This window comes from Onychomys torridus, chromosome X (assembly GCF_903995425.1).
Source record: "Onychomys torridus chromosome X, mOncTor1.1, whole genome shotgun sequence".
NCBI lineage: Eukaryota > Metazoa > Chordata > Mammalia > Rodentia > Cricetidae > Onychomys > Onychomys torridus.
In genome coordinates this window covers 97,203,059-97,217,695 of record NC_050466.1, presented here as the reverse complement: position 1 = coordinate 97,217,695, position 14,637 = coordinate 97,203,059, and the positions used below count along the sequence as shown (strand labels likewise).

The following is a 14,637-nucleotide window of genomic DNA, read 5'->3' as shown; positions in this document are numbered from 1 at the left end:
TGCCATCAGGCTCATGAAAAAAAATAGTCCATCACAATGAATTATTGAGGAATTCTAATTAAAACCAGTGGAATACTACCTTTAACCATGGAAGAATGAGGTTTTTCAAAAGAACAAAAATATAACAAGCATTGAGAAAGATGGAGAGTAAGTAAAACCTTCCACACTATTGAGTGTGAATGTAAATTATTACAACCGTGATATATATATATATATACACACACACACACACACATAGGCTCCTCAGAATATTAAAAATAGAACTACCTTAGGCCAGCCTGGTCTACATAGCAAGCTCTGGGGGAGCCAAGGTTAAATAGAGAGGCTATGTCTCAAAAAAATTAAAAAAAAAAAAAACTAGAACAATGCCATGACCCAGCAATCTCCCATTGCGGAAAATATCCAAAGGGAGTGGGGTCATTATGGGTATAGGTCTTACACCTGTAATCCTAGCACTCACAGTGGAGGCAAGAGAAGTGCCTGCATTTGAGGCTGGCCTGGCCTATAGAGAAGCCTGGATTAAAAAAGCGAAAAAGAATAAATTTTTTTTAAAAAAGAACAAGAATGTCAAAGAGATTGCTACAATTGGATATTTAATGCAGCATTAGTCACAATGGGCAAGAAATGGAAACGGCCCGTGTCCTGCAATGGATAAGGAAAAAAAGAAAATTCAGTATGCCTACACAGTAAAACATCATTCAGCCTTTTAAATAAAACCCTGCTATCTGTGACATGGATGACCCTAGAGAATATGTCAAGCCAAATTAGCCATTAAAAATACAAATACCATGTTTTTGACTTTTGAATTAATGAATCTACATATAAGGTTAGCATTTTAATGAGTATACAAAGTAAAGTATTTCATTATGGAATTTGTGGGTATGTTTGTATGTATTTTATGTGTGTGCATACACATGTGTACATGTGTGTAGAGGCAAGAGGTCACTGTCAGATGTACCCTACCTTACATTTTGGAATAGGGTCTCCCACCGAACCTGGAATATTAAAGGCATGCTCTGTCTTGGCTAGCATTTTAACCTGGAAACTGGGGAGATGAACTCAGGTTCTCAGGCTTGTGCAATAAAAACTTAACTGACTCATTTCCCCAGCCTCACATTACGGGAATTTCAGATGTAATTTTTGTTGCTTTGCTTCCTCTCCTGCCTTCCCCAACCTGCTCTCCCCTCCCCCACCCACTAGCTCTCTTCCTCTTTTGTGTCTCCTGGATGCCATCACCTTTTTCTCTGCTGTTTAGATTCCCTCCACACATGCCCTTTAAAAGTTCTTTATGACCTGTATCTACACACACACACACACATTAAAATCCAGGATCCACATATGAGAAAAAAACATGAGTATTCAACCTTCTTCTCTGGATTATTGCTTGAGATAAAATAAAATAAGAAATGTCCAGCCCCAACATGGAGACACACAGATATACAATGTGCGGTTAGTGAGACTTTGGGACACTCAGCCCTAAATGGGATGCTTCCATCAGATCCCTCCCTCCCCTCGGGGTTCAGGGATCTGTAAGGAAGAGGAGGCAGAGTGCGTGAGCCAGAAGGGATAGTGGACACCAAGGAAACAAGGCCCTCGAAATGAACGTGATCAAAGCTCAAATGAACTGAGAGAGACTGTGACAAGCACGCACAGGGCCTGCACAGGTCTAAGCCAGTGTGGATGCTAATGCCCAGACGGGAAGCAGACACAGCCCCCATCCCTAAGCCGGAAGCTATCTCCAATTGACAGCAGCTTGCAAAGGAAAAATTAGTTCTCTCCAGTATAGTCTCACGGGGTATATAAACCACATTTCTGGGCAGGCCTCATGCCCAGCAGTAGAGAGCTAAAACAAAATGAGCTTGACGGTATTTTTGGAGTGTGTGTGTGTATGTGTGTGTGTGTGTGTGTGTGTGTGTGTGTGTGTGTGCGCGCGCGCGCATGTGTGTGTGTTTCTAGTGCTCTTAGTCTCTTACTTGCCTGTTTGTTTTCTAAAAAGTCAGAAAAAGAAGGTGAAGTCAGATATGAGGGAAGATGAGGATGATCTGGAATGAGTTGGGGGGAGAGGAACTATGGGTCAGAATATATTGTATGAAAATTATTATTATTATTATTATTATTATTATTATTATTATTATTATTATTTTGAGACAGAGTTTCCCTGTGTAGCAGCCGTGGTTGTCCTGGAACTCATTCTGTAGACCAGGCTGGCTTCAAACTCACAGAGATCTACCTTTCTCTGCCTCCCAAGTTATGGAATTAAAGGTGTGTGCCACCTTGCCTGGCTGAAATAATTATTTTCAGTAGAAAATAATAATAGTAATTACTAGTTCCACTTAGTTTCTTGCAAATGTCATGACTTTGATTTTCATTATGGCTGGATAACATTCCATTTCATCCCATTTTTAGCAAATTATCTGTTGATACACACCAATGTGTATGTTCTCACTCATGTGAAATTTGAGCAAATCAAGCTTATAAACATATTTTTCTTACCTCCTGGATAAACTTTTGAGGTGCTTCCTGCGAAGTGAAACCAGCAGGATTCTGACACCAATTCCATGCTAGTAAGTTATTCAAGGTTTAAAACATATATACAATATCCACATGTAACCACTTGTAAGTAACTAAAACAATTCAAAAGAATCCAGTGTACCAGGCATTGTGGTATATGCCTGTAATCCTAACACTTAACAGGCAGTTACCTAATCATGAATTTAGGCCTGCCAGGGGCATATAGCATCTTCCAGGTCACCCTGCATTACAAAATGAGATCTTGAAGCCCCTCAAAAGAGAAAAATACAGGAGGCACACAGGGAAGTATTTTTAATATCAAAAATTAACAACTTACATAAGTCTTTAGATTCACGTGAAATAAAGCAATTCTACAATCTGTATAAAAATCCGGTAATATGTGGGGCGGTGGTGGTGCACGCCTTTAATCCCAGCACTCGGGAGGCAGAGCCAGGCAGATCTCTGTGAGTTCGAGGCCAGCCTGGTCTCCAAAGCAAGTTCCAGGAAAGGTGCGAAGCTACACAGAGAAACCCTGTCCGAGAAACAAAAAAACAAAAAACAAAACAAAAATCTGGTAATATAATGCTATGTAGAGGATCTAGTTGCCTATCTCAAGTATTTCAGGGTCAAGTTATATTATCATTTGTTAGTTCCAGACACAGAAAAAACAGGTATGTTTGTGAATCTAAGAAGGAAAAGAACATTTTTTTCCTTAATTAAACCAGATCAATTCAATTGTTTCACAAATGTTTATTAAGTATACAACTATATAGACTAACACTGTTCTTTTGTTTATTTTGAGAAATGGTCTCACTATGTAATTCAGGGTTGGTTGAGTCCTTTTCTTCCATATCTCCCAAATAAGCTGGGATTGCAGGCATATGCCCCATGCCTGGCATAAGAAGTGGTCTTGATGTTAAATCTACAACAGTAGGCATAGTAGTTTGCGTTCTGAGCAAATGTAAAGAAACTTGATTTACACCTCTGGAATCCCAATCACATTAACCAAGAATGCATGAAACCGTATTTGTTATCATGTGAATTCTCATTTCATTCTTACAACAAGACTGTCAGAACTGAATTCTCCTTATAAATTTGATAGCTTGGGGCTGGAGAGACGGCTCAGAGGTTAAGAGCATTGACTGCTCTTCCAGAGGTCCTGGGTTCAATTCCCAGCACCACATGGTGGCTCACAACCATCTATAATGAGACCTGGTGCCTTCTTCTGGCCTGCAGGCATACATGCAGATAGAATACTGCGTATATAATAAAAATAAAATAAATCTTAAAATAATAAATAAATAAATTTGATAGCTTGTATAGCAGAGTTTCACATGTATAGGTAAGCTAGAAACCTCAGTCATCATCTAGTGAGATAATCATGTCCTGTGCCACAGTCCAGTGGCATTCAGTAGGAGGTAATTTCCACACAGAGGATATCTGGCAATGCCTAGAATCATTTTTCACTGTTCAGAAAATGAATGCTACTGCCATTGCATGGGTAGAAGCCAAGGTTCCTGGGAAAGATCCTACAATGCACAGGGGATCTCTACACAACAGAGAGTTGTCCTTCTAAGGTGTCAGTAGTACCAAGGTAGGGAACTCTTCGGATAAGTAAAAGAAAATTAATATGAAAAGCTAATTACTCGATATGCCCAAGTTAAAAAAAAAAAAAGGGGCAAACAGAAGATAGCAAGGAGCCAGAGATTAGCAATTGCAAGATGTTGCTAGCAAAGCTGCCTGGTACTCCAGATTAGTATGAGAAGTATGATGAACAAAGCACGGAGCATAGCCACTGGTGGACAAGTTTTCTGTGAATGACTGCTACAAGTTCTTCTCTCTGGGATGTTATAGAATCACGATCTTAACTCTCCTTGTCATGCAACCGTCCGTCCGTCCGTCCGTCCATCCGTCCGTCAGGCACAAAGCAGCACTAGACAGAAAATGGATCCCTTTTCCACCGACACGTAAGTACGTATCTGGTTTACTGGGTCTCACCTCCTGAAGTTTCACTTCCATCTTGGTAATTCCACAAGATAATCCATTCCCCGGAAGGAAGAGCTAAACCAGAGAGATATGGCTTCCTGATGAGTCCTTGTGACCCACACTGTGTTTGTTTTCAAAAATCAAACAACAGGCATTTCAAAAAGGAGATAGCAACAATATGTTTTATATTTTCCAGAAACTAAGGGGACTTTGAAAGTGCTCAACACACACGAACAAAATGTCAAACGGTTGGAGATAAAAGATGTGCGTGTCTTTTTTGTGGCTTGAACATAATGCACACATGGATCAAAACATCCTAAGAATAAGTACCAACTCCTATGCCACTAAAAAAACAATAGTTCTAAAATGAACAGTCGAGATCACGTATTGGATTGCATTGGACTGACTGACCATTTTTTCAATTGTTTTATTTTTAATTAAAATACTAATTTCATTGTTTTCCCTTTCAATGAATTCCCCCTTGAATTCATGGCGTCTATTTTAATTGGTGTGTGAGTGTGTGTGTGTGTGTGTGTGTGTGTGTGTGTGTCCCCTAAATATGTAAATACAACCTGGCCATGAACTGGCTGACATTTGCAGCCCCTTCTAGCTACTGATTTGCAGAAATTTCCTAAGAATAGCCTAAGTGCCTTCACCTATCTTCAGATATAGTCTAAACATTGGTCCTATGTTCAATAACATATGAAATATGCAAAAGAATTGACAAATTCACTCATGGAAAACTTCTGTCACTGAACTTTCCCATTTTGGTCTATATACCCCTCTCCTAGACAGCACTAATCAGCAATAAGAGGTTCTTTAAGAAAAGGCATCATCTTTAGTCTTCTACAAAACAGTGATATAGAGGATTTGTACTGGTGCCTCTGAAAACATTTATTCAAGCCCGGGTGTGGTGGAAAACCCCTATAATGCCAGCAATCAGAGATCAAGCAGGAGGATCAGTAGTACCAGATCATCCTCAGCAACACAGGAATCCGAGGCCAGTCTCAACTGTCTCAAAAATAATCGATCTAGGAAGAAAGATTCAGAGGAGAGAATAGGACTGTTCATAAAAGAGGGAGGCCCAGTACAGAGGAACTTCCAGTGGAGAATCTACACCCCAGGAGCCAGGAACGGAGAATCCAGACATCAGCCAACAATCAGGCCATGGTCTGATTGGAATCAAACTGAAGAAATATAAAGCCAACTGAACGCCCAGTGTTTGTCCTTACACATTTACACGTTTTGTTGGTTTGATTGATTTTTGTTCCCGGAAAGCAAAACACTATGTAAGTGCTTAAGGTGGCTGCAGAGGGCCGATGACTGTGTGCAGAAGAAATGACTGCCCCTGGACTAGGAGGGAAATCTGAAAGGTGTAAGCTCATTTGGAGGCAATATATTTCAATAAACAAGACTGAAATTGCTTCCTTACCCCACGGTACTGGCTTTCATTGAAAATCTGAGGTGGCAGGGGGTACCCTGTGGCTGGTCGACTGTTTTCAGGTACATTTTCTCTCATCCATTTCCGATTCTCTTCATTGGCTGCAATATCTTTTTCTTCAAATCCTATTTTGTTGGCTTCTAAGAAACCAAGCACATCTTGCTGTTTCTTCTTAATCTAGGAGCCAAAGGGGAGGGGAGAAAGACACTGTTAAGCAAGTAGTGTTTGTTCTTTTTCTTGGACTCAACAGGGTTTTTTTTTAAGAATCTGTAAGTATATTGAAATCATATATGCACACAATAACAATTAATGGAAAAAAGAGGCCATGAATTTCAAGGAAAGTGGAGGTGGATGCATACAAAAGTGTTTGGAGGGAAGAAAAGGAAGGAAGAAATGTAAATGACAATCTCAAAAATAAACAAAAATGACACAGTTTTAATAAAAAAGTAATGAGATCTTTACTAAAAGGTCAAAATAATTTACCATTCAATTCTAGTGATAGAGATTTCAACACTGTGGTGATATTTTATTTGTGTTGAAATGTGGTGATATTTTATTTGTATGTTAATAAAGTTTGCCTGGAGATCAGAGAAAATAGCACGCCATTTTAAGTAAACACAAAAGTCAAGCAGAGGTAGCACATGCCCATAGTCTGATCACTTGGCAGGCAGGGTCTCTGTGTTCGAGGCCACACTAGGGAACACACCCAGGCATGGTGACACACACCTTTAATCCCAGTACCAATCTTAGAGACCTGGAGGTCTGTACAAGTGATAAGGAAGTGAGGTAGCTGGGCTAAGAGCCACTGTGAGGGCAGAACAGCAAGGCAATAAAAGCCTGGGTAGACAGGAAGTCGTGGCATTTTGGAAGCTTCAGAGCTGGTAAGATAAGGTTGATTGGTGGCTCTCACAATTTCCCTAATCTCTAAGGCTTTCACCCCTATATTTGGCTCCATGCTTTTTATTTAATAAGATTGCTTAGAAATTCGTCTACACAACACAGTTAATTAATGCTTATGAGTCAGCAGACATGAATTTAGACATAGATCAAATTTGCAGGACAGAAGATACATTTTCCCTCAGCATTGTCTTGTTGACGATGTCTCAAAAGTGAAGACCCTACAGGTCCTTTCATGGGTCTCACTTCCACCTTTTTGCACTAAAAGTTCCCACATTGAATAATGTCGACATAATTCTAGCTCATGCATATCTCCAACTGCGCAAGGATGGTTCATTCAAGCACCTTAGTCAGCAGAAATGACTCCACGTGCCTCAGAATCCCTTCAGCCTATTTTAATGGTTCAGAGCAAAATCTGCCTGTATTCCAAGTTTGTAACATAACCTGTACTACTCATTAGCTCATAACATGCCCAGTTAAAATGCCTTTTCCATGTTGGTGCTACTTCATTCATTTATTACATAGAGATTACATACTTGTTTTATCTCCTTATCACACCAAGTTAATACTTCCTACCTAGGAGAACCCTTCTCCTCTGAAATGCATTTATTTGGGAACCTGATCTCACATATGTTCGTTCATATAAAGCCTCTTTCTTTCTTTCTTTCTTTCTTTCTTTCTTTCTTTCTTTCTTTCTTTTTTTTTTCTTTTTTGAGACAGGGTTTCTCTGTGTAGCTTTGGAGCCTTTTCCTGGAACTCACTCCATAGCCCTGGCCTTGAACTCACAGCGATCCACCTGCCTCTGCTAGGATTAAAGGCGTGCGCCACGACCACCCAGCTTTAAAGCCATTTTGTAACATATCTGAACTATATAAAGTATATGTTAGAAAAAAGATTTTATGGAGTCATACTCCAAGGACATACAAGACAGAAGCATTAAAAAAAAACTCAAAGTAAAATATATTATAAATAAGTAACCCGTACAGTGGAAACCAAAATGTGAAGAAACTCACATGCCAAGCCCTTCTAAATTCCCATTTCCCTCCCGTACCTGTGTGTACATGCAGGGGTTATATTTTGGTCCAAATTATTTGTGACTATGGCTACATGTTTTATTTTAAATAATACAACCTGAGTAAAGTTTCTCAATTTACTCCAGTAAAAACTAGAATTTCTGGTGCCTATTTATATGGAATACTAAAAGTACTTTCAAAAAGATCAATTATAATCCAAAAAATGTACCACAAAATGAATTTTTCTAATAGTATTATTTCTTCATTGATACATAAAATTAAACTTTCATTTCTGCATGGAAAATCTGAAGAATAATGATTGAGAGTCAGTGAGTACAAACGTCTAATGTACACTATAGTTGGGGGGGCTCAAGTCGGTGACTTCCTACCTTTGTCATAGTAGGGAAATTCATTCAGTGTATCAAGTAATTTGTGAATTGTTGGCCTATTTACAGATCTGAGGAGATATAAAGTGTGGTCCTTTCATGAACCTAGAATTTTAACAATAAGAATTATACAGCCCTAGAAGATTATCATCAGAAATTGGACCTAACTATTATTTAATAGTATTTCTTAGATCCATCATTAGTGATAAACCAAGCACTTTACCGGAGTCTTTACTTCTAAAGATAAGTAGCACTTATACCCTCTGAATAGTACAATCTACTGGAGAGCTGAGACATAGACATAAACTCAAATAAAACACACTAGTTAAGTTAGATGCTAACAGAAAAATGCAGGGTGCTTAACCTAGAAGGGACCAGTGACTTACAAAGCCAATAAGACAAAAAGAGCAAGCAGTAGTTGCTATTAGCAATGCCTTTAGGCTAAATGTCCTAAAGACAGCATCAATACAAGAGTCTCCACCCATCTCCATGTTTTTAGTCAAAGAAGGTGAACTAAGTAAAGATTAATAAAATTGGGGCTTGGAAGATAAATTGCCTCAGCACAAGATTCTGAATTTTTACCCAGAAACAGAGTTTTAGTTTTGTTTTGTTTTTGTTTTTTTGTTTGTTTGTTTTTTAAAAAGCTGAGTATGATGGCCTCACATGTATCCCAGCATTGACAAGACAAAGACAGGCAGATCCCTGGATCTCACTAGTCTCTTTGGCAAACTCTGAGGCAGTGTGGAACCTCTCTTACAAACAAGTCGGACAGTACCTGAAGAAAAACATCACACACACACACACACACACACACACACACACACAAACTGGCCAGCTATGAAAACTTAGTCCAAAAGTGACAACTTAAAACAAATTGAAGACTTAGTAATACAAAATAAGCTTGGCCATGTGCTACACTTCTACTACATTGCTTCCAAATTACTGAAATCTACAAATGAAAAACACAATTGTATCGTTAAATGGGTTTTTTTTTTCTTTTTAAGACAAATTTTAATTTGTGACCCAGTCAACTCTCTTACTTACAAATTCAGATACAAAAATCCTCTCTAGTTGGTTGTGTTTCTTTCAAATTGTGCTCAGGAAGGGCAACTCAACAACAACAGAAATCTTTTCCTAACCTGTGCTAAGGAATTTACAGTGAGTAGAAGTGAATGAACAGCAGTGGAGGTCCCTGTCCTCACCTGTTTCACTGTATTTTCAAAATACTTAGGTCACAATCAACCGAGTAAATGAAACCTGCAATGGATACCGGTTTACAACAATGCAACAATTCTAAGTCAAGTTAATTCCCCCTACTCCAAGAGCAAGCTGGTTAGCAAACCACGGCTTTGACTGGGGGACTTTGCCTCAATGACTAAGGTGGAAGAGCAAATGAGGATGATTCCCAGCATCAACCTCAGGCCTCTACATGCATGCACACACAAGTGTATGTGTGCCTACACTCAGTCAAAAATATGCAAGCACACGTATGCACCCCACACATATACACACAAAAATGGAGGGATGGAGGGAGGGAGGGAGGAAGGGAGAGATGGAGGGAGGGAGGGAGAGAGGGAGGAAAAGAAAGAATTCCTCTGTCCAGGCATAGTGGTTCATGCCTGTAATCCCATCACTTAAGGAGGCTGAGCCAGAGTATCACTGGGTTTTGAGGCCAGCCTGGGTTAGAAGTTGAGATTTTTGCCTATATTCCCCCTGTATAAACTCTAAATGCCATGTGATAAAGGTACAAGAAAATGCCTTCCCATGTAATTCCAAGAACAATTTCCAAGCCTTTCTCTATGCTAATATTGATGGTCGTTTAAGAAGGGAGACTACTGCTTGTCCCCCAATAATGCCATTCTAACCTATTCATCCAGATCCACTCCCTGTGTGACGTTCTCATTAGGGTCTCTACTGTCTCCTTGTGACTGCCAGCAGTCTACATTACCCAGTCTGGAGCAGTCCCACCTTATCCACATAGTATTAGGCTCCTGGTCATCACTGAAATTGAAGATAGGATTGAGCTTTTATGTCCTATATTCTTTCTGGACTATGCATAGTCATAATAAAGTGTAAGTTATATATTAGGCACAGTAAGAATTAATACTAAAATAGAACAGTTACAACAATATATTGTCACAAAACTTATGTGACGGTGCTCTCTCTCTCTCTCAACTAGCACACACAATGGGTAGTGCATAGAGCATGGGTATGATGGACAGAGATTGCTCACATCCTAGCTGAGAGGAATGGAATGGCATGAGATTTCATCACACTAGTTTGGATGGCAATTTAAATTTTATGAACTTTTATTTTCTGCATCCATCAATATTTTGGACTGCTGTTTGCCACAAAAAGCTAAAGAGTGAAATCATGGAAATGGAGGAGGGGTCTACTGGTCACAATGTTTGATAACCATTTCATACATTGAAGTTATAGTCCTTTGGTGAACTAATAAGGCATCTGGGCATAGGAACCATACCTTGACCTTCTGTCTTCCCAACCACAAAGAAATAGACATTCATCTGTTACTCAGTTTCCCCTATTACTGACATCTTACCTCAAGGAAGTACATCTGTCGTTAAGTAAGAAGCCAGCATCGGTGCAATACTAGCCACTAAACCCCAGACTATTCAGATTTCACCACTTTTTTTTTCCCTTTAACGCCATTTTTCTGTTCCCTTTCGGGACACCACATTCCACTTAGTCATCATGTCGCCTTAGTTTCCTCTGCTCTGTGACAGTTTCCCAGGCCGTTTTCCCCACGATCTCGGCAATTTTGAAGCATACATGTCAGATATTTGGCAACGCCTCTCAAGTCACACTTTACCTTATTTTGCTCTCTGATGAGAAGGCTGAGAGGATTATGAATTTTGGGGAAAAACATACAAAGGATGAACAACTTTCTCATTCTACTATGCCAGAGCACACCTGATAGGAACATAACTTACTAGGCTGATATTAACCTTGAGCACTTGGTAAATAGAGTACGTGTCGGGTTTCTTCAGGCTTTTTCCTTTTCCACATTGTGGAATTGAAAGTAAATCATTTTTCCGTTCTGCACTATGTATTTGGGAGTCAGTAAGGTCAGCCTATACTTGAACAAAGTATTCTTTCTAAAACTCCAACTTCATAATGAAAATCTGACAGTACTTCATAGTCAGAGAGCCTGGGAAATTAGAGAAATTTCCCAGGGGGCTATAATTAGCAACATGTGAGACATTGCTGAAAAGTGATATACACCCATCTTTGAGGTTAAATAGGGTGGCTCTCTCACAGTTCAATTTTTATTTGTAAACATGTCTTCAAAACACATCCTTGGATCAAACACATCCATTGTCCTATTAGAATGATTGGTACTTTAAAACAAACTGGGCCAGGTGGTGGTAGTGCACGCCTTTAATCCCAGCACTCGGGAGGCAGAGCCAGGTGGATCTCTGTGAGTTCGAGGCCAGCCTGGGCTACAGAGTGAGTTCCAGGAAAGGCACCAAAACTACACAGAGAAACCCTGTCTCGAAAAAACAAACAAACAAACAAAAAACAAATTGGAGGCAACTGTTTAATAATGGAGTTTAGTTATGGCTTAGCCACCTTTCTCAGTGTAAGATACTCCACCTGTTCTTGAAGTAACAGTGCCTGTGAAATGTAAAATATGCCAGCCTACATTCCTTTTAAGTCAACATACATTCCTTCTAGCAAGATTTCTTATACACAGAGAGACTGGGCATGCTGCGGAAACTTGTTCATTTGTGCGCATACTCATTCAGACAATAAAAGAAACAAAACTCTGTTATAAAGAATTTACAATTAACATCTATAACAAGAACACATTTAAAAAAAGTATCACCTTTGAAATCGTGTCTGTCACTATGCTGCCCAGACTGGTCTCATGTCCTAGGCTCACGGGAGTGTCATCCTTTAGTTTCTCAAGTACCTGAGACTACATGAGCAAGCCACTGTGCCAGGTTTGCATATAGATTTCCCCCATCCTTATGTTTTCCAAAATAACACTTGCAAGTCCTAGGACAAAGCTGATACAAAGTCTGTACCTTTAGACATCTCCAGAGCTCTGTAAAGTACCTAAATGTTACCATATTCCACATCAGGGGGGGGTGAAGCTGTTCTAAGCAAAAACATAGAATAAAGCTCCGAAGTTTCCCAAGACTGAGAGCTCCTTGACGTAAAAAACTATGAGTTCACTTGGATTCAAGAGGAACTTTGGGCTATCAGAAAGTGTTCCCTGCTATTATTTCCAGATCCACCAGATTTCAAGTTGCAGCTATTCAAAAAAGACTGGGCAGAGTTAGAGAGATGGCTCAGCAGTTAAGAGCACTCACTCACTGCTCTTGCAGAGGTCCTGAGTTCACTTCCCAGCACCCACACAGTGGCTCCCAACCACAAGTAACTCCAGTTCCGGGTGGAGTGCCAACACCTCTTCTGGACTCTACATGTAGTCACGTGGTCACAGATGCACATAAAAGACCCAGACACACAAAATAAAGACATCAACAATAAATAAGTACATTGCTGGCTTCTTATTCATATCAATAATAATTATCACTGGGGATAGCAATTAAGTGTAAGTTAACTATAGTTGGTGCTTCATGTGCATTTTTCACTAGATATTCATAATACACTATAGTGTAGTATCCTGATTTTCATGTTATGGATTAGATTACTGAGGTTCAAAGAGATTAAGAAAATTTACCCAAATTCAGAAAACCAGTATGTGACAGAAGTAAAGTCCAAATTTAGACATTCTTTAACAGCAAATCTTGTATCACTACACTTGGCAATTTTCTCCCATTTGACCTTCTGTGCTTACTGTCTTAAGAAATTCTTAGGCCAGCAATATGGCTCATTTGGTAGATTGATGCAACCAAGCCAGACAACCTGAGTTTGAGTCTCAGATCCCACAGAGCAGACAGAGAGAATCAAGCTCCACGAGTTGTCCTCTGGCATTTACACATGCACAATAAACAAAGAAAGAAAGAGGAAATCTTTATATAATACTGATAAAATCTTATATAGGGTAATACTCCTTGGCACAGTGGCTTGCACATGTAGTCTCAGGTACTTGAGAAACTGAAGGATGACAATCCTGTGAGCCTAGGACATGAGACCAGGCTGGGCAGCATAGTGACAGACACGATTTCAAAGGTAATACTTTTTTTAATGTGTTCTTGTTATAGATGTTAACTGTAAATTCTATACAACAGAGTTTTGTTTCTTTTATTGTCTGAATGAGTATGCGCACAAATGAACACGTTTCCACAGCATTTGAAGATAAAAAGACATCTGAAATACCCATTTCCAGCTCAGGATCTTCTAATAGAAGGGTTCATTCAGTCTTTGACCCTGTCTGCTAATGTTATGGAGTTACCAGTTAATTGAAAATGTTACACTTTAATACAATCTAGGCCTCAAGGTTACTCACTGCTTTTATACAATAAAAATAACATAATATCCATGCAGTGGTATTGTACACCTTTCATCCCAATACCCAGGAGGCAGAGGCAGGTAGATCTCTGTGAGTTCGAGGACAGCTTGGTCTACAGAGTGAGTTACAGGATAGCCAGTGCTGTTACACAGAGAAACTTTGTGTTGAAAAACCAAAACCGAAACCAAAACCAAATAAAATAATAATAATAATAATAATAATAATAATAAATTTTAAGATCTGAAGGAAAATATAAATTATAATTATAAAATATAAATCCTAAACTAATCCATGGTTTTAAATAATTAAATCTAACCAGCTCTTAATCAAAGTCTGGCCTCTGCTTCAAGGAAGTAGATGAATTAAGACTAGGCTTTAGGTGACACACGCCTTTAATCCCAGCACTTGGGAGGCAGAGCTGGAAGGATCTCTGTGAGTTCGAGGCCAGCCTGATCTACAGAGCGAGATCCAGGACAGGCACCAAAGCTACACAGAGAAACCTTGTGTTGGAAAAAAAAAGACTAGACTAATAAGAGGAAAGAGTAGATATGCTGAATGTGTTAGCAATAGGGTATATGTATCAGGTCCCTTTTTGCATTGCACCACGTATAAGCTCACTGTAAAGTATAATGTGATAATTACTATTTATCAAGCATTTTCTATGAACCAGGCACTGTGATAAGCTCCCTACATGTTTATTTTATTTTATTCTCACAATAATCTTCTGAAGCAGCTGGTATTATTTTCATTCCAGACACTCTGACAGAAAAACTAATGCTCAGATGGATTAAGGAACGTGTTCCAAATCACACACTTGTTCAATCTCTGCCAGCGTAAAAATCACCACTTAAAAACTAAGTATAAAGAATAACAAATAATGTACTGCCATGCTTGATACCTCTTGCTAATTAGATCATCTGTTGACTTACTGAAGTTGTCTTGAGCACAGATGTGGCTCATAAT

The 14,637-nt window shown here is 39.2% G+C and overlaps 1 protein-coding gene across 1 annotated transcript in view; it reads right to left on the bottom strand.

Moving 5' to 3' along the window:
- The window catches only part of Sh3bgrl (SH3 domain binding glutamate rich protein like), a 74,281-nt gene that overhangs the window by 13,552 nt on the left and 46,092 nt on the right, over positions 1-14,637 (bottom strand). The window contains exon 2 of the mRNA XM_036175469.1: positions 5,930-6,115. Coding sequence (XP_036031362.1) covers positions 5,930-6,115 — 186 coding nt within the window. The remainder of the gene's footprint in view (positions 1-5,929; positions 6,116-14,637) is intronic.